Raw genomic sequence first — 23,937 nt, forward strand, 5'->3', positions numbered from 1 at the left:
CCTCCCCTTGGCTCCGCAGTGGGATTCCAGACGCCGCCGTGAGCCAGAGCGCATGGCCCTTTTCTGGAGATGGGACTTCAGTATTCACTAGAGTCCCGAAAGGTCATAAAGAGCCCTAGATTTGGACCAGAGCCTCAGCGTTTGGCCTTGAACCCACACCCTTTTCTTGAGGGAGGAAACGGGAGGACAGGGTTGCTGCATAGCCGGTGAGAAAGGGCTCCAGCTGGACGCGACACCTCCCCTCCATCCACACAAGTCTGGGGGGATGACAAAGCTTTATTTGCACAGACGAGAGGCTCCCAGGGTTGGCAGGGACGGTCCTCCAGGGCCTCAGCCCCTCCCCACACTGCTTGCAGGGCCCTGGTAGCTCCTGGAATTTGGAGCTGCAGAACATTCTGGTTCCACTGAGACCAAAACAGGCTGGACAAGGAGACACACGGTTGGGCACAGTTTCACGGCAGCCCATGATTCAGCTGCCAAGGCACCCATGTGTCTTCCTGGCAGACTCAGATCACCCATGTTTGGGCATGGCCATTGTGAACACTGGCAGAGACACATGTGGGTGGGGAGGTGACCAACAAAGGTCATGTCAGTGCTGGGGGGGGTGGGGGTGGGTAAGGACTCATTGGGTGGTCCCTGAGCATGTGACCATTGCTAGTCCACGTAGTGTCTTTGTGCCAGACAGAAAAATCACCCTTCTGGGGGAAAGCAGCTTGGCCAGTGAAGTGTGAAATTGATCTTTTTGTGCAGTGCACAGCCTGTACAACTGTCCCTGGCGACCCTGAACGAGATTAGGCTGGGAGCTCCATGAAGGCAGGAACCTATATTCATCTCGTCCACCATCTTAGCCTACAAAAAAAGGCACTCAATAAATAGCTGGTAAAATCACAAATGAATAAATATGGCATTATCAACAGTTGAGGACAGTTAGTAAACAGCGGCTCGGGAGCAGGCATCTGTCAGAGGAAGTGTGGGCATCTGTGTTTCGATGCTGCGCGTGTCTGCGCAGGGCCACGTCTTCCTTGGGGCCGTGGGGCCTCGGTGTACACAGCAGGCAGAGAGTTTCAGTGTTTTCCGGCTGTGTGTCCCCACGTTGGGGGGGTGTCTCTTATCACTCCCACTGTGGCCGGGTTAGACTTTGATATTCCTCACAATCGTGCCTTGAGTCCCGCCCCCTCCTCTTGGCTCGGTCCTGTGGCCACAGGTCAGGTATGAGGGGCCCAAGGTGCCATGACCCCAAACGCCACCTGCGGGTGACCAAGGCTGCTGTCCTGTCCTCCGGCGCGCTGGAGCGGTGGATGTAGCCGAAAGGCATCTGTCCACCACTCCGTTCACCACGTGGGGGGCCGAGGTGGAGGCCTGGTCCTGGGACGGGCTCAGGGTGGCGTGGCTGGTGTGTTCAGTTTCATGGTGGCCGCCTTCTGAGCCTCTTGTAGCTTGTATTTCTTGATCTTCCGCTGGCGGTTATAGAGGTAAGCCGCGGTCCCCGCAACGCCCAGGATGACTAAGATCGTCACCACCACGATGGCCACTAAATTCTGGTGGTCTGAGTCTGTCGGGAAGACACAAGGGGCGGTGAGGACAGGGCCAGGCTCACCGCCCCGCCACACGGCCCCACGCAGCCGGCGCACCGGCACACTCACAGAGCACGGTCACCAACACCTCCCGGGTGAGCTGCCCACGACTGCTGACCGCCCGGCAGACGTAGGTGCCCGACAGGCTCCGCGTGACATGGCTCAGGTTCCCGATGGGCAGCAAAGCCCCATCCTTTTCCCGGGAACAGTTCAGGTCGGGGGGCGGGTTCCCCCGAGCCCGGCATCTCAGGGTCTGCTTGGTGCCTTCTTTCCACGTCCAGTTTCCCGGGCAGTCCCTCTCGTCCAGCCAGGGGCCGTCTGAAGAGACACGACAAGATGACAGACTGGGGTCAGGGACCGGGACACCCCTCTCTCTCCATTTAGGACTGAAGGACTTAGGTAGGAATCCGGGGAGGGGGCTCCCTAAGGAACAGGGCTTGAAGGGCAAAAGCGTATGGGACTTCGGGGCCTGGGAGGACAGGGGTCATTGTCCTGCACCCCTACTCACACAGGACGCGGAGCTCCCGGGTCCGGTTCTTCTGCAGCACCTGCCCGGCCACCTCCAGGGCCGCAGAGCAGGAGAAGCTGCGCCCGTTGTCCTCAGCGCTGGCGTTCAGCAAGAATTGGGCCCGCGGGCCTGGTGGCCCCGCTGGAGCCCCACTGAGCGTCACCACGGCTTCAGCTTGGGCCTGGCACTCCACGACCACCTCTGTCCCTTCTGAAACCTCCGGCTCGCTCAGAGTCAGGTTGGGCGCCGGGAAGCCTGGGGGCGGGGCATACAGTGAGCCCCGCCCCAGGAAGCCCCGCCCCTAGGAAGCCCCGCCCCGGCCCCGTCTTACTGTAGAGGGTCACGGTCTGCCGCGTCTCCCGGCTCCGGTTGCCCAACGTCACCGCGCACGTGAGCTGCCGGGAGCCCTCCTCCCCCGCCTTCGCCCGCAGCAGGGCCTGCGCCGAGAGGGAGTCGCCGTGGGTCGCGATCGTGGGGGCCAGCCTCCGGTCCCCCAGTGCCAGGTGAACCTGGGCCTCTGCGACAGGGAACAGCCGGTCCAGAGAGCAGACCGCGGCCCGCCGCGTGCCCGTCTCCAGGACCCGGGGCGCGTCCAGGCGCGGGCCGGTGGGCGGCAGGGCTGGGGACAGAGGCGGGTGTGAGCAGACGGGGCGGACGTCCCGAAGCCCTTTCCTGGGGCGTTTCCTTTTCATTGCCCCACCTGGGCCACCCTCCTCCCGGGAGACTCGGCCGTCCCTGTCCTAGGCCGCAGGCACCCCTTAGCTGGAGTCACAGCCTTCTCAGAGGACTCTGCGGCCGCGGGCACCCCACCCTCGCCCTGCTGGCCCCCCGGCGCCTCACCGAAGGCTCGGAGCTGACGCGGGGCTGAGGTGTTCTCGAACAGTTCCAGTCCCAGAGGCCGCAGATCCAGTTCCGTGCGGCAGGAGAAATTGGCCCCATGGTCGCGTCTGGCCACCAGCACTGTGGCCGCGACCTCGGCGGGCTCCCCCACCACCGGCTGCCGGTCCAGCTCCTCCTCCCCACGGAGAAACACCACGGTGAGGTTGGCCCGGGGCGCCCCTCCGGCCACCTGGCAGCGCAGGGTGAGGTTCTCGCCGACAGGCTGCCAGGAGGGCAGGGGCGCCAGCTCCACCTGATCCGGGCACCCTGCAGGGAAACAGGCGAGTCCCTGTGAGCTGGACCGCACTGCCGGCCTCAGACAGCTCACACCTGCCCAGAAGCTCTGTGACTTCACCGTGGCCCCCAAACACGCCCTGCCACCTAGACAGACAGGAATGTCAAGAGCTTTGGGGAAACTGATGAGAAAGTTCCAAGTGTTTGTGACCGGGACCAAAAAAAATTCATTATTCATGGCAGCAGTTTCTTGCTTTCCTTTTCTATTTTTTCCTTTGTTCCTCTCTCTCCTTCCTTCCCTTTCTTTCTCTTTTGTTTTGTTTTCAGAGACACGGTCTCACTCTGCTCTGCTGCCCAGGCTAGAGTGCAGTGGTCGGATCATAGCTCACTGCAGCCTCGAACTCCTAGGCTCAAGCGATCCTCCTGCCTCAGCCTCCCAAAGTGCAGGGACTACAGGCCTGAGCCACCATGTCTGGCTTACGGCAGCATCTTAGAGTGGAAAGTGGGAAAGAACTTCAACGTCTGTCATCAGGAGTCCAGTCAAATAAATCTAATAAATTTTGGCAGCCCAGTCCACTAGACATTGTTTTAAAAAGACCCTTCTTGGCCAGGTGCAGTGGCTCATGCCTGTAATCCCAGCACTCTGAGAGGCCGAGTGAGGATCATTTGAGCTCAGGAGTTCAAGACCAGCCTGAGCAATAGCAAAACCCCTTCTCTACTAAAAATAGAAAAATTAGCTGGGCATTGTGGTACGCGCCTGTAGTCCCAGGTAACCCAGGAGGCTGAGGCAGAAGGATTGATCAATTGAGCCCAGAAGTTTGAGGTTATGGTGAGCTATGATCATGCCACTGCACTCCAGCCTGGACAACAGAGCAACACTCTATCTCTAAATAAAATAAGATAAAATAAAAAATTTAAATGGCACTTTTAGAGGTAGGACTATTATTAATCCACTTCACAGGTTGAATCACCATAAATGGACAGGAGATTTCTTTTTTAGGGTAATGGAAATGCTTCAAAATTAGATTGTGGGCCAAGTGCGGTGGCTCACGCCTGTAATCCTAACTCTCTGGGAGGCCGAGGGGGGCGGATTGTTTGAGTTCAGGAGTTCGAAACCAACCTGAGCAAGAGTGAGACTCCGTCTCTACTATAAATAGAAATAAATTAATTGGCCAACTAATATATATAGAAAAAATTAGCCGGGCATGGTGGCGCATGCCTGTAGTCCCAGCTACTCGGGAGGCTGAGGCAGGAGGATTGCTTGAGCCCAGGAGTTTGAGGTTGCTGTGAGCTAGGCTGACACCACAGCACTCACTCTAGCCTGGGCAATAAAGTGAGACTCTGTCTCAAAAAAAAAAAAAAAAAATTAGATTGTGGTCATAGTTGCACAATTCTATAAATACACTTTAAAAATCACTGAAAGGTATATTTAAAAAGGACAAATTTTCCAGCAGACAAATCATATCTCAAGAAAGCTATTGGCTTTAGATTTCAGTTTCTTGAGCATAAAAAAAATAAAAAAAAAAAAAGAAAGCTATTGGCTGGGCACAGTGGCTCATGCCTGTAATCCCAGCAATCTGGGAGGCTGAGGCAGGAGGATTGCTTGAGGCCAGGAGTTTGAGGTTGCAGTGAGCTATGATGTGACCACTACACTCTAGTCCTGGGGACAGAGGAAGACTTTGTCTTCAAAAAAAAAAAAGCTGTTAAAAAGCATAATAAGGTCAAAAAAACCTAAGGCTTCAGTTCTTACCTCTAACCACCTGCTATAAACTTTAAGGTGCAGAACTTGAGGTGTTGCCAAGCCCCAAAGGAAACTCAGCAACTGCCTGAGCTCCCTACCTTGAGGGCCAGGAACTGGGGGCAGGGAGTCTGTCCTGCCCCTACCTGTTCTTGACTCTAATATAAAGTCCCTTACGTAATCCTGGTCATTCTGCTCTTCAAATATTTGTGTACTTCTCTCTTGGATACAGTTACTCTCCACAACATGGGCAGCGTGGATAAGGCCTGCAGCCAACGGCTCTCTGGTTTCCTGTAAGTCCAGCCTTCTGCTATCAAATGCCTGTCTTTACGAACTCCTACACATCCTTCAAAGCCCAACTTGTGGCCACCTCCTCAAGGAATGATATCTCTAACCTTACTGGAGAAGGCTCAGCTATCCAGGGGTGGGGCAAGACCAAGCTAGAGTCAGTGTCTCCTAGGTGACCCTTAGGCCCTCACCTTTCACCCCCTTGCTACTGTTTGGGGCACCCATGGTCACAGAGCGAGAAACGTAGTGGAGCCAGGCCTCGAAGCTGGAGTGCTGGGCAGAGATGCAAACAGTCCTTCAAAGAGGTTTTCCCCTCTAGGGTTCCAGAGGTCACTGGGAATGTTTGGGGACTCCCTCACTTGGCAGGGCCGTGGCCAGCGACTGCTCAAACACCCTCCAGATCAGAAACAAAGCTGGTATTTGCCCAAGGCTGCCTTTGCCCCGGCGTCTTGACAGTGGGTCGTCCTTTCTGCCTCACTGAATCATCACACCCCCCGAGGACATTGCACATGACAGGAGAGGAGAGCAAGAAGCCATGTCCCCCGGGTCACCCAGCTAGGAAGGGGCATGCTGGGACTTGGAACCCAAGGCTAATTCCAAAGCCACTCGGCCAGTTCGCTTCCGTTTTTCTTTCTCGTTATTTTCTTTTCTTTCGTTTTCCTTTGGATTATATTTATTTAATTTTTTTTTTTTTTTTTTTGCCTTGGCAACTCATTCTCACTGTTCAAAATCCTCAGGTAGGAAAGGACGCAAGAGAGAGAATTCTGCCCTCCCCGGAGCCTCTCTCCTCCCAGCCAATTAATATTGTCATTTCTTGAATGTCCTTTTAAGGCTCTTTTATGCATAAATATAGCCTCTCCCTCCTTCACCCCTGCCACTCCCTAACTTGAGAGTGGCATGCCGCACATATTCGGCATAACTTTCTTTCTTTGCAACTTTATGGTACACCTGGGAGCTCACTCGTTCCTTTGCGCAGTTGCATACTAGTCCTTGTATGGCCAAACCTCGGTTTCTCTCCCTGGCCCTCCACATGTGAGTGGTTTGCAAACGTTTGCCCTTCGAACAAAGCTGCAGTGGGAGGGTCACTTGAGCCCAGGAGTTCAAGGTTGCGGTGAGCTCTGATCGTGCCACCGCCTTTGTGACCAGGCGACAGAGCAAGACCCTCTCTCCAAAGCAAAAAACCAAACCAAACACAGCTGCAGGGAATAACCCCAGGCCCCCACCTCTTCCCTCATGGACAGGGCCACGTGTAGCATGGTCCCAGGACTGCCCAAGTCCCCTCAGCCTGGCCAAGACACCTGCTATCAATTCTTTAGATCGTTCTCAATATGCAAAAAAAAAAAAAAAAAGTCATCTCAGGGCTAGTTTTAATTTGTATGTATTTCTTAAAAATAAAGATGGGGGAGGCCGAAGCGGGAGGATTGCTCGAGGTCAGGAGTTCCAAACCAGCCTGAGCAAGAGCGAGACCTTGTCTCTACTAAAAATAGAAAGAAATTAATTGGCCAACTAAAAACATATAGAAGAAAATTAGCCGGGCCTGATGGCGCATGCCTGTAGTCCCAGCTACTCGGGAGGCTGAGCCAGGAGGATCGCTTGAGCCCAGGAGTTGGAGGTTGCTGTGAGCTAGGCTGACGCCACGGCACTCTAGCCCGGGCAACAGAGTGAGACTCTGTCACCAATAAATAAATAAATAAATAAATAAAATAAAGATGGGGGGGTCTCACGATGTTGCCCCCAAGGCTGGATTTGAACTCTTGGACTCAAGCCATCCTCCCAGCTCAGGCTCCTCGGAACATAGGCACGGGCCACTGCGACTGGCCAATCTGTATCTGTTTTTAACATGTCGTTGCCAGGGCCTTGTCATGTGTCTAAAGAATGGGGTGGCGAGAGCTGGCATTCTCAAACGTGCGACATTTCTGTGGACGCTCTAAATGCATGCACAGAGGTTCGCCGAGGGACTTCCCAGTGACAACGGGACCTTCCAAGGATGTCCCCGCATGCTCTTCAGTGAGCCCCTCCAGGGGCCCCACCACCAAGCGACAAAGACCCCCCACAAGCCTGCGGGCGCTGGCCCTGCAGGGCCCCCCCAGCCCCGGCCCAGCCACTCACAGTAGACGGTGAGGGACGCCGCAGCCATGGTCTGGTCGCCGCCGCAGACTGAGAAGCATATCAGATTGCTGTCTTTGCGCACGTTGCTCAGCTCGTAGGCCTTCCAGTTGTTTCCACGGGCCACCTCTGTTTTATCCAAGTCAGTCTCCAGGCCTAAGGAGGCCTGCTGGTCACAGGAGGAACTGCAGTTGATTTGCACGGAGCCCCCTCGGGGCAGCGTGGCCTCGGTGGGGAACACGGAGGTTTGGGCACCTCCAGGTCCTGGGACAAAAAGGCGAGGAGGGGACAGGCGTTACAAATCGGGGTTCAACAACCATAACAGGACAGTGTGCCCGGGCTGGGCTGGGGGCGGGGGACACAGGCTCAGACAAGACAAAACTCTCTGCCTTCCGTGTGGGAGATGGAAACATTTCATGAACAAACAAGATAATTAAGAACTGATGTTAATATGAGGTCTGATGACAACGAAACAGGGTGATAGAACGGAGAGTGCCTTGGGGGCAGGGTGGTGTCTCAGCAGATCTGAGTGCCGAGAAAGGCCTGGCGAACCAGAGGAAAGGGAAGTGGATGCCGGGCAAAAGGAACGGCAAGTGCAAAGGTCCTGGGGCAGGGTGGAATGAGTTCGGGAAGGTCACCTGGGCACTGTAGTCCCAGCTAAAGGTGTTTTCTTTAGTTTGAGGGCACTAGGGAGCCCGTGGAAGGACTTTTAGCAGAGTCAGTTTGAATGTGAAGTCAGGTCAGGCCTAGTGGCTCATGCCTGCAATCCCGGCACTTTGGGAGGCCAAGGCGGGAGGATCACTTGAGGCCAGGAGTTCCAGACCAGCCTGGGCCACATAGCAAGACCCCATCTCTACAAAAATGTTTTCAAAAAGTTTGTTTTAAATTAAAAATTAGCCAGGTATGGTGGCACACACCTGAGTAGTCCCAGCTACTCAGGAGGCTGAGGCTGCAGTGAGCTGTGATGATGCCACAGCACTCCAGCCTGGGACACACACAAAACCCACTCAAAACACAAACAAAAACAGGAAGTCAGAGCCCTCCTCTCTTCCAAGAGGCCAGGTGGAGGGGGGCAGCCCTCCAGGAATTATCCTGGCTCCTCTTTCCCTTGGACAAGTACTTTTCCCTCTTTAGGCCTCAACTTCCCCATCCGTAAAGTGGGTGACTATAGTTACCCTGCCTCCTGCTAATGCAAGTAGCTGAGCACAGGGCAGGCAGCAAGTGGCCACCTTGCACACAACCACAGGCAAGAAAGAAGGGGCTTGCTCTGATTAGATCCGTCGGACTCTGGTGCCCCCAAAGCTGAAAAAAAAAAAGTCTATCTGAGCTCAGGTCTCCTCCCCTTCCCTCAAAGATCCCTGTCCTCAGATTTGCTCTATCAGGGGTGTTCTATCTGGGGTGGGGGTGTGTGAGAACGTTGGCTCTGCAAATTCTCCAAGGCGGATTCTGGAATCATTCCCATTTCACAGAGGGAAACAGTGAGGCCAGGAGAGGGGCGACAACTCGGGTAGAAAGCAGCGGAGTCCGGATTAGAAACCTTTGTAGGGCTGGTAACCAAGGGGTCAGTTCCCCTGTCCTGCTTCCCCAAACTGACCACGGCTAGTGACCCTCTGTCTCGCTTCCCTAGCCCGGCTGGCCTTGGGGGAGGGGAGGGGAGTGCCAGGGCCACCTCGGCTCTTGGCCCCAGCAAGTGAGCTCTGGAATTCCCCCAGTAGACGCGGCCCAGGACTTCCCCAGGGGCGAGGATGAGGAACAGAGTATGTCTTTGGGGCGGGGTGTCCTTGAGCCCACTAGGCTGGGGGGGGGCAGTGAGAGGGAGGGCGGGCAAGTCCCTAAGCCATCTGGCCGCCTCCCCGAGCCAGGTGCTGTGCTGGCCCCCGGACACGCATCGCGGCCTGGTGGCCGCTGTCAAGTTCCCCATTTTACAGCTGGGAAAACTGAGGCTCAAGAAGGCGCGATCTATAACCTGAGCCCACAGGTGGAGGATTTGAACCCTCGGCTGTGGGGCTGTTGATTGAATTCCAATCGCTGGCTCCAGCCCCACCTCCCCCTAAACGGCCACTCCCGGGAGCTGGTCCCCCCGGGGCGCAGCCGGGGTCGGGGAGCTGGCCCGAGGGCGACCGGCCACCCAAGACTCACCTGGGAGCAGAGCCCCGAGCAGGGCCAGGAGCGCGGGCAGGGCGTCGCCGGGAGCCATAGCGGGCGAGGCGACAGCGGCGGGAGGCAGAAGTGCGCGGCGCGACTGGGGCGCAGGGGAGCGCGCCCGGCCCTTTATACTCTTCGGCCAGGGGGGCAGAGGGGCGGGGCCGCCTTCCCGGAAATCTCGAGCCTTCCCCTCCGGAGCGAGGGCCCTTCCGGACCAAACTGTGCCTGGCCCGAGCCCGGCCAGCCTCCTTCGCCCACCACTTGGGCGCCCCCGGAATTTCCCAGCTGAAGCCACCGGGCGGCTGTGGCCGCAGCAGCGGGACGGCGACCCCGGGGGCTGCCCCAGACCCCGTCGCGTCCTGTCCCTCGGCTGGGCTGAGCCTGACCTGCTGTTTACACTGCAATAAGCACCTTACTGAATACTGCTCGCTACCCTGGACGAGGAGGGACTGTTGTTGTGCCCGTTTCACAGAGTGGTAAACTGAGGCTCTGGGCCGAGCGGCGATCCGAACTCAAGCTCTCACTCTTCACTCCCCAGCGCACGCGGGCCTCTTGAATCAAGGGGACGAGCCCGTCGCTTGGGGGCTCCCTGCGAGGGGCACGTCCCCGCCCAGCTGACACAGATTTCCCGAGAAGCGCGGGAACAGGCCCGGGCACCTCCTCGGCGCGCGCCCGCCCGGGAGCCGTGGGAGCGAGGGCGCGCGGCCATCACGTCCGGGGAGCCGGCGTCCCTCCCCCTGCCACCCGTGGGTGCGCCCACCCCCGCAGTCTCCCCGCTTCCCCTTTTGGCCGCGGCGGCGGGGGGCGTCTTTACAGCTCCCAGAAAAAGGAAGGAAGCCACGCGGGCCTGACGCGCCGAGCCTCCTCTGCTGGTGCCTCAGGCTCTGCGGGGAAACTGAGGCAGCCGCTCAGACCTCGACGAGGAAGGGGAGACTGGGCGCTCGAACCCCTGCCCTCCGCGCGCGGCGCCCGAAATTCGGACTCCGGGGGCCTGCACCGGATGCGTGCGGGGGTCCGGCCACCGTCTGCGCGTGTGACCCCAAGATCCGTCGTCCCCTCCACGCTGACGCTGGGGACGCGGAGCACCGAGCCGCGCCGCCTAACGCTTCCTGTTATGGGGCGCGTTTGGCGTCGCCATGGAGACCTCGGAGCGGCCGGAGAGGTCGCGCCCCAGAAGGGGACAGGAAGGGTCCCGGGGTCGCGCGGGCCCTTCCTCCCGCCGTGCAAACGCGTCCCCCACCCCCGCCCTGGTCATTTCCAAGGAATTTCCACGGGGATCTTTTTCTCGGTGGGGGGTGGCTGGAGGACTGAATTCCCGCCCCGGAACGGCCCGGGCAAAAATCACACGGTGGAACGGGGATGTCCCGCCCGGTTATTTCGGGCGACTTTTCTCCAGCGGGTCTGCCCCGTCGCCGGCTCCGGCCCCAGGTGCGCGGGCGGCGAGCTCCCCCGCGCGGCCACAGTGCCACCTGCAGCCACACGCACGCACGGAAAACGTGCTTTTCTCAACGCCAGGAGCCCTATTTATTAAGCACCTACTATGGACGGGCGCGGTGGCTCATGCCTGTAATCCCAGCACTCTGGGAGGCCGAGGCTGGTGGATTGCTCAGGGTCAGGAGTTCGAAACCAGCTTGAGCAAGAGCGAGACCCTGTCACTACTATCAATAGAAAGAAATTAATTGGCCAACTAATATATATAGAAAAAATTAGCCAGGCATGGTGGCGCATGCCTGTAGTCCCAGCTACTCGGGAGGCTGAGGCATGAGGCTGGTGGATTGCTCGGGGTCAGGAGTTCGAAACCAGCCCGAGCAAGAGCGAGACCCCATCTCTACTATCAATAGAAAGAAATTAATGGGCCAACTAATATATATAGAAAAAATTAGCCGGGCATTGTGGTGCATGCCTGTAGTCCCAGCTACTCGGGAGGCTGAGGCAGGAGGATCGCTTGAGCCCAGGAGTTTGAGGTTGCTGTGAGCGAGGCTGAAGCCTCGGCACTCACTCTAGCCTGGGCAACAAAGCGAGACTCTGTCTCAAAAAAAAAAAAAAAAAAGGGAGGGGGGCGGGTATATACATACATAATGAGTGAGATGTGCACCATCTGGGGGATGGTCATGATGGAGACTCAGACTTTTGGGGGGTGGGGGGAAATGGGCATTTATTGAAACCTTAAAATCTGTACCCCCATAATATGCCAAAATAAAAAAAAAATCTTTTTATAGAGACGGGGTCTCGAAATGCTGCCCAGGCTGGTCTTGAATTCCTGGCCTCAAGTGATCCTCCCACCTCGGCCTCCCAAAGTGCTGGGATTACAGGTGTGAACCATCATGCCTAGCCCAATAACCCTTTAAAATACAGTATTCTGGAAAGACCAGAAGGAGATGAGGATGTACCAAGCAGAGAGCACCAAGAAAGCGCAAAGACCCTGAGGTAGGAACTGCCAGGGGGCGGGTGTGGCCGGAGCAGGTGATCGAAGGAGAGAATTGGAGGACAGAAGGGCAGGGAGGTGACTGAGCAGACTCTGCAGGTGCTTGTCACCTGGGGAGGACTTTGGCTTTTACTCCCAGTGAGCCCAGAGCCATGGAGGGAGCTGAGCTGATGGGATCAGGGGTTCACAGGTGCAGGAGCTGCAGCCAGGAGAGGGGGAGGAGGTGACTGCTCTGGTCCAGGTGAGCAATGATGGGACTGGACTTGGTAGTGGCCTTGGAGAAGCCCTCGAATTTGGCATCGGTTTTGGAGGCAGGGCCAACTAGACATGCTGGGACAGGAGGGCCGACTCCTTGGTCTGGGCTGAGCCCCGGGGAGGAGGGAGGGCTGTTTCCTGAGATGCAGATGGGATGGGATGGAAAGGTTGGCACGGGGACACCCACTTCCCAGTCTTCCACCGTGGAAGGGAAGCAGACGCTCCCCAGCGCTTTGCTGCAGTCTCCAGGAAGGGCAGGGCTTCCTCTCGGGTGCCAGGCAGTCTCGGGCAGGCCAAGGATTGGGCCCGCTGCACACCAGAGGGTACAGACTCAAGGCACAAGCAGCCAAGCCCCACTCCACGGCACTGCGCCCTCTTTCTCACACTCTGAGCTCCGGCGTGGCCGCCTTGCAGTTCCCTCAGCCTGGAATGCTGTTCCCCACATCCCCGACAGGGCCAGCTCCTCCTTTCTCGTGGCCTGAGTCTCCACTTAAATGGACACCTTCTCGCTCCATCCCAAGCCACACCCTGGTCACTCCCTGTCACTTGCCCTACTGAACTGTCACTTGCACTTACTGAACTCATCGCTCGCTGAAAATTCTTTTTTTTTCTGTCTTTTTTCGTAGGGAAACTCTGAATGGCAATGAAAATTCTTTTGATGTATTTGAATGGCTGTCACCTCCATTTCTGTGAGCTCCAAAAGACCAGGGAGCCTGCCAGCCCCAGCCCCTGAATCGATATCCGGCCCTGGTAGGCGTGGTCAACACATTATTTGTGGAATGAATGAACTTGCCTTGTCTCTGAGCATTCTGCACATGCTGTTCCTCCAGCCTAGAATTCTCTTCCCACCGCTTTTACCAAAAGCCCCCAGAACTCCATCCAGGCTGGGGTTCCCATCCAGGCTGTATTATTTGCCAACTGTTTTAGTTTAAGTTCCCCCCAAAGCGGACGCTGAGACAAGGGTGTGAGTGCAGGTGATGACAATGGCTTGGTGGGGCAGTGGGTAGCCAAGGAAGGCAAGACGAGGCAGCCAGGAGAGGTGAGCCTCAGTGAGTTGCCCCTTTGGGGACAGCTGGGGCTCAGTCCCACTGCAGAGCTGTGGAAGATCCTTACACTCTACATCAAACCTGTCCTGTATTGGGTGAGGGCTGTGCATTTGGGTTTTTTTTTTAGAGACAGGGTCTCACTATGTGGTCCAGCCTGGTCTCAAACTCCTGGTCTCCCGCAATCCTCCCACCTTGACCTCCCAAAGTGCTGGGATTACAGGCGTGAGCCACCACACCTGGCTAACTTTTCTATTTTTTGTAGAGATGAGGTCTCGCTCTTGCTCAGGCTGGTCTCAAACTCTTGGCCTCAAGCGATCCTCTCCCCTTGGCCTCCCAGAGTGCTAGGATCACAGGTGTGAGCCACACTTCTTGGGTACTATGAATCATCCTGCTGTGAACATTCACGTACAAGTTTTTGGGTAAACATGTTTTCGATTCTTGGGGGCGTATACCTAGGAGTGCAAGTGCTGGGTCACGCGGTAATTTTATGTTTAACTTTTTGAGGACCTGCCAGACCGTGTTTCACATTCCCACCAGCAATGGACAAAGGTCCAACGGTTCCTATTTTTCTGCATCCTTGCCGACATTTTCCTTTTATTATCATTATTATTACCAACCCAGTGGCTGTGCAGGGGGAGCTCGTCGTGGTTTCCCAGCATGTCTGACCTTCCAGCTGGCAATTCCAACAGGACCCCGAAGCAGTAGGCAGCAAAGGGCGCACACGGCCAGATCGGATCGCTGAGAGCATCCCCTACAAGGCGTGGCCTTGAGCAAGCCACGTGCCACGGCGGGGCCAGCTGAAACTGATTAACCACTGCTTAAGCTGTTACAGATGGCACAGGGACAGAAATGGGCATGCGCAATGGAAGGAAGCTGCCACCTCCTAACCGTGAACACATTGGCATGAATTTGCAACTACTTAGAAACACAAGAGCCTGACCCAGCCCCAGACCGGGGAGATGGGTTTGAGAGTTGCCCCTCTCTCCTTCTCAGCTGACTCGCGATGAAGTTTTTCTTTTCCCAAAAGCAGGTGCCATGGTACTGGCGTCTACGTGCATGGAGCCGTGAGCCCATTGCTCGGTGCCACGCGCCCCTGGTTGTGCCTTAATGGCCTGAGCTGTAGAATGGGATGATATCGCATATCTCAAAGGGTGCACAAGAAGTTTCCATGGACCTTATTTATGCCAGGACCACAATTCCTTCTAACAGCGCTCGGGTATAGAGCAAAAAAATTCAGGATGTTCATATTTTGATCAAAACGCGACTTTGTGGCAGATCGAGGTGGCTCAGGCCTGTAATCCCAGCATTTTGGGAGGCTGAGATGGGAGGATTGCTTGAAGCCAGGAGCTTGAGAGCAGCCTGGGCAACATAGTGAGACCCCATTTCTACAAAGCATAAAAAAAAATAGCTGAGCATGGTGGCGCATGCCTGTAGTCCCAGCTACTCGGGAGGCTAAGAAAGGAGGATGGCAGCCGGGCGCGGTAGCTCACGCCTGTAATCCCAGCACTCTGGGAGGCGGAGGCGGGCGGATTGCTCGAGCTCAGGAGTTCGAAACCAGCCTGAGCAAGAGCAAGACCCCGTCTCTACTATAAATAGAAAGAAATTAATTGGCCAACTAATATATATAGAAAATTAGCCGGGCATGGTGGCACATGCCTGTAGTCCCAGCTACTCGGGAGGCTGAGGCAGGAGGATTGCTTGAGCCCAGGAGTTTGAGGTTGCTGTGAGCTAGGCTGACGCCACGGCACTCACTCTAGCCTGGTCAACAAGCGAGACTCTGTCTCAAAAAAAAAAAAAAGAAAGGAGGATGGCTTGAGCCCAGGAGTTGGAGGTTGCAGTGAGCTACGATTGTGCCACTGCTCTCTAGCCGGGGCAACACAGCAAGACCCTGTCTCGAAAAAAAAAAAAGATGAGGCCAGGTCAGGTGGACCCTCACCCAACATAGATTGGTGTCTGGATAAAAAGGGCAAATTTGGACACAGAGACAGACACACATACACACAGGGACAACGCCATGTGAAGATGAAGGCAGAGATTGGGGTGATGTTTCTACAAGCCAAGGAACACCACAGACTGTCAGCAAACCACGAGAAGCTAGGAAGAGAGACTGGAAACAAATCCTCCCTCGGAGCCCTCAGATGGAACCAGCCCTGCCCACGCTTTCATCTTGGATTTTATAAATTCATTCATTCATTCAGAGATGGGGTCTTGCTCTGTCGCCCAGGCTAGAGTGCAATGGCATCATCATATCTCACTGCAGTCTCAAATCCCTGGGCTCAAACGATCCTCCTGCCTCAGTCTCTCAAGTCACTGGGACTACAGGTGCACCCGCCTGCCCCAATTATTATTATTATTGTTTTGTTTTTGAGACAGAGTCTTGCTTTGTTGCCCAGGCTAGAGTGAGTGCCGTGGCGTCAGCCTAGCTCACAGCAACCTCAAACTCCTGGGCTCGAGCGATCCTCCTGCCTCAGCCTCCCGAGTAGCTGGGACTACAGGCATGCGCCACCATGCCCGGCTAATTTTTTCTATATATATTAGTTGGCCAATTAATTTCTTTCTATTTATAGTAGAGACAGGGTCTCACTCTTGCTCAGGGTGGTTTGAACTCCTGAGCTCAAACGATCCACCTGCCTCGGCCTCCCAGAGAGCTAGGATTACAGGCCTGAGCCACCGCGCCCCGCCTGCCCCAATTATTTTAAAGCGCACTGTAGACAGAGTATGATTTTTTCCGATGCCCTTTTCCACCCTGGATCTGGCTGAGGGATTTCGCTGCGGGGGAACAGGTTGTGACCCATTTCTTTTGAAATATGGGCAGCAGTTAGTCTCCACGCTGTGATGTAGACTGAACCTCATTTGTTCTTCTAGCTACAACTATCCAGTTGGTTCCTACTCTAGGTCTTGGTGTCCCCACGGGGTGGCAAGAGGCACAGCTGAGAGGTGGCATTTCCTGCCCAGCCTTGGTACCCCTTTAACTGGTTCCAACAGCTTTTTCTGTTTCACTGAGTCAAATCCGGTGCTGTTAAGGGCAAGGCATGTTGGCGCACACCTGTGGTCCTAGGTACTTGGGAGGCTGAGGCTGGAGGATCGCTTGAACTCAGGAGTTTGAGACCAGCCTGAGCAACAGCGAGACCCCGTCTCTACTAAATATAGAAAAATTAGGGCCGGGCGCAATGGCTCATGTCTGTAATCCTAGCACTCTGGGAGGCCAAGGCAGGCGAGTTGCTCGAGGTCAGGAGTTCGAAACCAGCCTGAGCAAGAGTGAGACCCCTGTCTCTATCATAAATAGAAATTAAATGGCCAAATAATATATATAGAAAAAATTAGCCAGGAATGGTGGCGCGTGCCTGTAGTCCCAGCTACTTGGGAGGCTGAGGCAGGAGGATCGCTTGAGCCCAGGAGTTGGAGGTTGCTGTGAGCTAGGCTGACGCCACGGCACTCACTCTCTAGCTTGGGCAACAAAGCAAGACTCTGTCTCAAAAAAAAAAGAAAATTTAGCCAGGTGTAGTGGAACGCACCTGTAGTCCCAGCTACTCGGGAGGCTGAAGCAGGAGGATCGCTTGAGCTCAGGAGTTTGAGGTTGCTGTGAGCTACGATGATGCCATAGCAGTCTACCCAGGGTTGACAGAGTGAGACTCGTCTCAAAAAAAAAGGAAACTGAACACACACACACACCCAAAAGGAAAACAAAAACAAAAAGTGTCCTGAAGGCAACCCCGAGAGGCATTCCAGAGATGCTTTCAGCCTGTGGTGGCCCAGCAGACAGGCGCTTGCCTGGAACCGCACTCCGTGGGGGCAGTTCTGGCTGACTTTAGGAGACTCAAGAATTGGGATACTGACTTGGTGTTTTTAAGAACGTATTTACCTGCTCATTTATTGCGAGATGTTTGCTTTTCTGACTTTGTGCTTAGGGGAAACGGTTGATGAAAACTCGTTTGTACATGACATTTACTTGTGCAATGACGCCCACACTCTTGGACTGAAGGGCCCTAACATATTAGACTGTGGGCCCTGACTCAGGGATGACAAGAGGTGGCCGCACTCAGGACGGGGACTGTGAACACCCACATAACTTCACGAGCTCCAAGTCTGACACACACCAGGGGTAAGTGGATTCTTGAAATTTCCATAAACACCACTGAAGTGGTTTTTCTCTGTTTGTTTTTAGAGACAGGGTCTGGCTCTACTGCCCAGTGAGTGCAGTGACACAACCGCAGCTCACTGCAACCTTGAACTCCTGGGCTGAGGCGATCCTCCTGCCTCAGCCTCCTGAGTAGCTGGGACTACAGGTATAAGCCACCACACCTGGCTAATTTTCTTATTTCTTGTAGATATGGGGTCTCACTATGCTGCCCAGGCTGGTCTTGAACTCCTGGCCCTGAGGTTGCTTTTATTTTTTATTTTTCTAGAGACACAGTCTTGTTCTGTCACCCTGGTGAGAGAGTACTGGCATCATCGAGGTATCGCTCTTGCTCAGGCTGGTCTCGAACTCCTGACCTCAAGCGATCCTCCCGTCTCAGCCTCCCAGAGCGCCGGGATGACAGGAGTGGGCCCCTTGGGAAGACAGAGGAGCTCAGCAGTGCCCAGACCAGGGAAGGCACCCAACATGCCAAATGGAATAATGAAAAATGACAACAAGCGCTTCTCTATCCCGACTCCTTGATTAAAAAATAAAATTTATTTAAAAAAAAAAGAGAGCGTTGAGGCAGGTGCTTGGGTTCTGGCAGTGACGTCTGCCTGGCCGTGGCCTCCGCTTCCTCACTGGGATGGGGGTGCTGGCAGCGCCGCCCTCCCCCCTCGCAGGGTGGGCGGGAGGCTCCCAGGGGTGCGGGCAGAGGCGAGGGCGCCGTCAGGGAAAGTCGCGGTAGGGCAGGCGGAAGGGGTAGAGGGCCGTGTAGCGCGAGTCCTGCCAGAGCAGCTTGTCCTCCAGGAGGGCGACAGTGGGCAGCGTGAGGACCAGGGTCTGGTGCTTGAGCATGCTGTGCACGTTCAGGCCTGGGGGGGGCGGGGACAGTCAGGATGGGGCTGCCCCTCCCCCCATGTGGAACCCCTCTCCCTCCGCAGGGGCGCACCCTGCCTGTCCCAGGGACGACACCGTGGCCTAGCCGCAGTTACTGAGCCTGAGGCCTGGGCCCAGTCCCTGGCCTGGGAACTGTCCTCAGCTCATCAGCTACTGAGCAAGGGCCACCAGCACTTGGCTGTGACTCCCAGCTCTCCATCCAGTGGGAGGGACGCGGGGCAGGTGAGGGGAGAGTAAGGAGGGGCCGGGGCAGGGCGTGCAGGGCCTGGGGTGCTGCAGGGAGGGAGGGAGGCGGGCACCATGGAGGGCTGTGGGCGGAGGGGCAGGCCCTGACTCAGGTGCTCACACGCGCCCTCTGGTGGCTGTAGGGGGAGTGGACTGTGGCTTTGCCAGAGGGCACCTCAGAGCTTTTAAAAGAGGTTATTGTTCCAGGCAGGCTGAGGGTCAGCCTGGGGGAGCGTGGTGGCTGCCCAAGACCACTCAATGCCCAAGTGGCAGATGCAAGATTGTTTTCTTTGTGTTTTGTTTTTTTTTTTTTGAGACAGGGTCTTTCTCTGTTGGCCAGGCTAGAGTGCAGTGGTGGCATCATAGCTCACAGCAACCTCAAACTCAGGGGCTCAAGCGATCCTCCCGCCTCAGCCTCCCAGAGTTGCCAGGAGTACAGGCCTGAGCCACCAGCCAGCAAGGACTGTGATTCTAACAGCAGGGCCGCACGTGCACGCTCCGGGGGCCGGGCAGGTGCGCTGGGCCCTTCACTCACCCACAGCCGGGATCAGGTTGAAGGTCTTGAGCCTGGAGGTGGCCTCCACGATGTTCTGCGGCATCTCCTCGTACGCTCTGTGAGAGAGGCCGGGAGGTGAGCCCTGCTGAGGGCCGAGCTCGGGCTGCCCTGCCCCTGCCCCGCCCCACCCCGCCCCTCACAAGTCCACGAGGAGCACGGAGTCCCCCCAGCGGCGGTAGCGGGCCAGCTCGGTCAGGTACTGGGGGTCCCCGGTCGGCAGCTCCAGGGAGTCCACGATGTGCAGGTCGTCCTGGTGGGAGAAGGGGCCATCTGAGCCCTGGGTCCAGAGCGCCTGTCCCTCCCCCAGCAGCCGCCCGGGCTCTACCTGGGCCAGCTTGACGGTCAGCGCCACCTTGAGGCCCTGCGCCCGCTGCTTCATGGGCAGCATGTAGTAGTAACTCGTGGGGCCCCGGGGGCCATGGGCGACGCCTCCTGTGGGGACAGGGGTGTGTGTGTGTGAGCAGGTGTGTTGTGTGTGGATCAGGGACAGCCTGGGACCCGTGAGTGACTTCGCCTCTCCGGGCCTCAGTTTCCACAGCTGGCAAACCCTGAGATCAGATGGTTCCCATCTCAGGACACCGGGAGTGACAGCACAGACCGCACAAAGCAGAACAGGAATCAGGGCGGCCCGACGGACTGTGGAGGGTTGGTAGTGCCCAGGGGGAGTCAAGGAGGGCTTCCTGGAGGAGGCATGACCCAGAACTCTGAAGGTGAGGTAGGAGGAACAGGGCTGACACGATACCACACCAGATGTGGGCAGTTGTGTGTTAAAAATCGCCCACCCCAGGCACCACCCTCACCCATCAGCCCCCTACTCACCACCTCGCCAGATCGGGGAGCGGATGCTGCCGTGCCGGGCCCGCCCGCTGCCCTTCTGTGGCCAGGGCTTCCGGCCACCGCCCCGCACCTCGGCCCGAGTCTTGGTCTTGGCATAGCTCTGCAGGCACAAAGGGAGGACGGGGTCAGGTTTGCAAGACAGGTGTCGCTGCAGCTCAAAGGCGCCAGGCCCAGGAATCCAGCCAAGAGCTGGGCAGATCAGTCCTGTCACCGGAGAGCCCGGCAGGAGGCACCGTGAGAGGCAACTCTCTCGGGGCAAGAACAGAGCATTTGCGGGCAGTCAGGGAGGATGGGGGAACCGGTCCCCTTCCCTAAGGCAGGCGCACTGTTGCCGGGACACAGGGGGTGTTCAGTAGTTTTTAGACAAATTCTTGGTTTGTTTTAAGAGACAGATTCTCCTCTTTGTTGCCCAGGCTGGAGTGCAGAGATACAATCATAGCTCACCGCAACCTCAAACTCCTGGGCTCAAGCGATCCTCCTGCCTCAGCCTCCTGAGTGGCTGAGACTACAGGCGTGTGCCACCATGCTCTGGATATTTTCTTTTCTTTTCTTTTTTTAGTAGAGATGGAGTCTGGCTCTTGCTCAGGCTGGTCTCAAACTCCTGACCTCCAGCGATCCTCCCGCCTCGACCTCCCATAGTGCTTGGATTACAGGCATGAGCCACTGTGGCTGGCCCCACCATGTCTTGTCTTTTAACTGGTTAGCTTCTACTGTAGACTTGAGGTTAAATGTCCCTTTCTCTGGGATGACTGCCCATAATCACACATTTACAGCCATGAGTTGTTGATTTGGGAGGATTCAGATAATAACTGAAAATTGCCCACTTATCAGTGGATGGTTCAGGAGAGAGAAGATGAGGCCCGAGCTGAGCAATCCACTGAAAACACACCACTGGACTTCCTCTGCCTCCTCCCCACCCACGTGTTCCACTCGGGCACTCACGATTCTCTTGAAATTCTTCTGCCAGATGGCCACCTGGTGCAGGATGTCCAGCCTGTTGGGGAGGAAGGGGACATGACAAACCCACTGGGTTAAAACCCTCCCATGGGTCCCTATCCCACCATCAGAAAACGCAGCTGCCTGTCTCTGACCTCCAGGACCCTGTGTGATCTATCCTTGCCCCTCTCTGACCCCATCTCACACCACTTCCAGGCAAGCTGGCCTCTCTGCAAGATGGAGTCCTGCCTCAGGGCCTTTGCACTTGCTGTTCCCTCTGCCTGCAACACTCTTCCCCTGGCTGGTTCCTTCTCAGCCTACAGGTGTCAGCTCAAATAGTATCTCTGAGAGGAGCACCCTTCTAAAGAAAGGGCTGCCCCTTCCTCCTCCTTTTCTACCATTACTTCTTTCCTACTACTGTAACTTTCTCAAACTCCTGCCCTCAAGCAATCCTCCCTCAGTCTCCCAGGTAGCTGGGACACACCACCACGCCTGGCTAATTTTTAAATTTATTTTGAGACAAGGTCTCGCTAAGTTGCTCAGGCTGGTCTTGAACCCCTTCCTAGCCTCAAGCAATCCTCCCATCTCTGCCTCCCAAACTGCTGGGATTACAGGCATGAGTCACCTCACCCAGCCTTTAGCAAAAATCAGTTAACAGTAATGATACCCAACATTCCTAAAGAACCATCGTGTGCCAGAATTAAGTCATTTAATCATCACATCAACCTCCTGAGGTTTGACAGGATGGGGACACTAAGACGACACAAGAGAGGAAGGCAGGATTTGACCCCTGTCAGCTCTAGAGCTTTGTGCCCTTAATCCCTGAGGCAGGATTTGACCCCTGTCAGCTCTAGAGCTTTGTGCCCTTAATCCCTGAAGGATGTTACTTCTCACTCTTCAGCTTCAACAGGTCTGCAGCAGAGAAAAGCATCACCTCCCCCCTTGACAGGTGGAGAAACTGAGACTCTAGAAATTCCACATTTTCGCAAAGATCCTGAATTCCCGCTTCTCTTCCTCCTGCCACCCAGTTCACCATTACAGCCCCCACTTATACCTGGGCGCGGTGGCGAAAACGTCGGGATGCAGGTCGGCCAGACCCACGCGCTCCTGCTCGTAGCCCTGCAGGGACTCGATCCAGGCCTGCACGGGGCTCAGATGAGCGGGTATGGGGCGCTCGCACTTGCGTAGCACGGGCGCCTGAAGACCTGGAGCGGCTGGGGGAGGACAGGCGTCAAGGTTAAGGGTTAGGGCTTCCCACTCGCCGTCCCTACTCAGGTGACCCCAGTAGCCTCACCCGCGCTCGCCACCGCCACCGGCTCTGGATTGTCCGCCGGCCGCGCCGCCTCATCCGCCAGCGAGGTCAGGCCCTGTAAGGTGCGGGCCAAAGTGAGAGGCGACCCTGGGCTCCCAACATTCCTCCTGCGACCCCGCCTCCAGTCCCTCGCCTCACCCGGCAGCCCGTGGGCCGAAGCCAGGCCCGCGCCCCGGCCCGGACTAGCCGCAGCATCGCAGTGTAGCCTCCCACGCCACGGGAGGTCACGGCTCCGGCAGCCGCGCGCGGCGCTTCCAGATGACGTCACACGCGCGACGCCGTCCCACTCCCCCTGCTCGGATTCCGCGCTGGAAAGCGGGGTGTACAAGAGCGAGGACGGAGAGGCCTGGTCCAGAGTGTCCCCACTTCTCCTTGAGAACTAACCCCCAGACCCCAGTTTTCGCTCGTAGCTTAAGGATCCTCTGCGACACTTGGGGACGCGAGACCGCACAGCAAGAAGCCCCATTGCCCATAGGCCTCGCCCCCTTAGGTCCCGCCCCCAACGAGCGGGCGCAAGAATCCTGCCAATGAGAGCACCCAGGCTCTACTCAGCCAATGAACGTTAAATCTGGAAGAATGGCCCGCCCATGGGCTGGGCGGTTCTGAGGCGGGCACCGAAGGGAATGCTGCCAATGACCGCTAAGCTTTTGATGTCAGTCACGCCCACCAGGCCGGTCACGCCCACATTGGGCCCGAGAGACGTGCGGAGGTGGATTTTGTGCTTCCAATGCCCTGGTTTGGTTTGTTTGAAGGCCGGGCCTTATCGCCCGCAGAGAGCCCTCAGGGTTGGGCCTGGCGGACCGCGCCTGCCCGCTTAGATCCCCGGGGTAGGGCTATGTCGTCCTGAAACCCTTCCGGTTAGGTCTGTGTGTCCTCCTTCCCCTAGGCCAGGGTCCTGTCGCCTCTCATGCCTTCCAGGGCTCCCCAAGGACGGAGCAAAGTGGGGAGTCCACAGATCCTGTGTTGCCCCCCTGGTCCTGCGAACCCCAGAAATCCAAACGCTCATTATTAGACTCCCATCTCTACCTCCAGGGGGCGCCACAAGCCCACAGCAGCCTTTTCTTTCTTTCTTTTTGTTTTTGAGACAGGGTCTCCCTCTGCTGCCCAGGTTGCCAGGCAGGAGTACACAGTGGTGTCATAGCTCACTGCAGCCTCCAACTCCTGAGCTCAAGAGATCCTCCTGCCTCAGCCTCCTAAGTAGTAGCTGGGACTACAGGCACAAGCCACTATGCCTGGCTAATTATATATATATATATATATATATATATATATATATATATATATATATATATATTTGTTTTAGTTGTCCAGCTAATTTCTTTCTATTTTTTTTTAGTAGAGACAAGCCAGCTCTTGCTCCGGCTGGTCTCAAACTCCTGAGCTCAAACAATCCTCCTGCATCGACCTCCCAGAGTGCTAGGATTTACAGGCGTGAGCCACCACGCCCAGCCTATAACTTTGACTCAAACTGTACAAAAGCAATTTATGTAACCAACATGTTTGAAGCCCTGTAATACTCTGAAATAAAAATTTTAAAAATAATAAAATAAAATAGCAGTTTCTGCTGGGCTCAGTGGTGCACACCTGTAGTCCCAGCTGCTTGGGAGCATGAGGTGGGAAGATTGCTTGAACCCAGAAGTTCAAGGCTGCAGCGTTCTATGATTGTATCACTGCACGCCAATCTGGGTGACAGAGCGAGACACCATCAAGGGCCAAGGGTGGAGATTGCTATTTTATTTTATTTATTTGTATTTTTTGTAGAGATGAGGTCTTGCTATGTTGCTTTTTTTGAACTCCTGGCCTCAAGTGGTCCTCCCGCCTTGACCTCTCAAACTGCTGGGATCACAGGCGTGCAC

The 23,937-nt window shown here is 56.1% G+C and overlaps 2 protein-coding genes and 1 long non-coding RNA gene across 3 annotated transcripts; 1 reads left to right on the plus strand and 2 right to left on the minus strand.

The window, feature by feature from the left end:
- Positions 1-258: 258 nt before the first annotated feature.
- On the minus strand, positions 259-9,620 carry ICAM1 (intercellular adhesion molecule 1). The gene is made up of 7 exons (XM_012790667.3): positions 9,467-9,620; positions 7,331-7,591; positions 2,923-3,228; positions 2,414-2,701; positions 2,083-2,337; positions 1,644-1,892; positions 259-1,552 (listed from the first exon to the last, which is right to left on the minus strand). Exons 1-7 carry the CDS (start codon positions 9,522-9,524, stop codon positions 1,377-1,379), a joined length of 1,593 nt encoding a protein of 530 aa, XP_012646121.2. The 5' UTR covers positions 9,525-9,620; the 3' UTR covers positions 259-1,376.
- Positions 4,471-7,771, plus strand: LOC142864856 (uncharacterized). Its single transcript, XR_012915167.1, has 2 exons — positions 4,471-5,226; positions 7,075-7,771. It is a non-coding gene; the product is annotated as an uncharacterized LOC142864856 (long non-coding RNA).
- Positions 9,621-17,851: 8,231 nt separating the features above from the next.
- On the minus strand, positions 17,852-22,573 carry MRPL4 (mitochondrial ribosomal protein L4). The gene is made up of 9 exons (XM_012790668.3): positions 22,220-22,573; positions 22,064-22,136; positions 21,824-21,983; positions 20,776-20,827; positions 19,816-19,933; positions 19,322-19,428; positions 19,137-19,246; positions 18,976-19,052; positions 17,852-18,190 (listed from the first exon to the last, which is right to left on the minus strand). The coding sequence occupies exons 1-9, from the start codon at positions 22,274-22,276 to the stop codon at positions 18,045-18,047; spliced, it is 900 nt and encodes a 299-aa protein (XP_012646122.2). The 5' UTR covers positions 22,277-22,573; the 3' UTR covers positions 17,852-18,044.
- Positions 22,574-23,937: the final 1,364 nt, after the last annotated feature.

Source organism: Microcebus murinus, chromosome 27 (assembly GCF_040939455.1).
Source record: "Microcebus murinus isolate Inina chromosome 27, M.murinus_Inina_mat1.0, whole genome shotgun sequence".
Taxonomy (NCBI): Eukaryota; Metazoa; Chordata; class Mammalia; order Primates; family Cheirogaleidae; genus Microcebus; species Microcebus murinus.

Excerpts from the sequence above, each read along its gene's own strand:
- MRPL4 (XM_012790668.3), bottom strand. The coding sequence starts at position 22,276 with ATGCTGCGGCTAGTCCGGGCCGGGGCGCGGGCCTGGCTTCGGCCCACG. Across the intron at positions 21,984-22,063 it reads GGTGGCGGTGGCGAGCGCGG|CCGCTCCAGGTCTTCAGGCG; the intron begins GTGAGGCTACTG and ends GTCCTCCCCCAG. Across the intron at positions 19,247-19,321 it reads TGACCGTCAAGCTGGCCCAG|GACGACCTGCACATCGTGGA; the intron begins GTAGAGCCCGGG and ends TTCTCCCACCAG.
- ICAM1 (XM_012790667.3), bottom strand. The coding sequence starts at position 9,524 with ATGGCTCCCGGCGACGCCCTGCCCGCGCTCCTGGCCCTGCTCGGGGCT. Across the intron at positions 2,702-2,922 it reads GCGTCAGCTCCGAGCCTTCG|CCCTGCCGCCCACCGGCCCG; the intron begins GTGAGGCGCCGG and ends CTCTGTCCCCAG. Across the intron at positions 1,553-1,643 it reads GGTGTTGGTGACCGTGCTCT|ACTCAGACCACCAGAATTTA; the intron begins GTGAGTGTGCCG and ends TCTTCCCGACAG.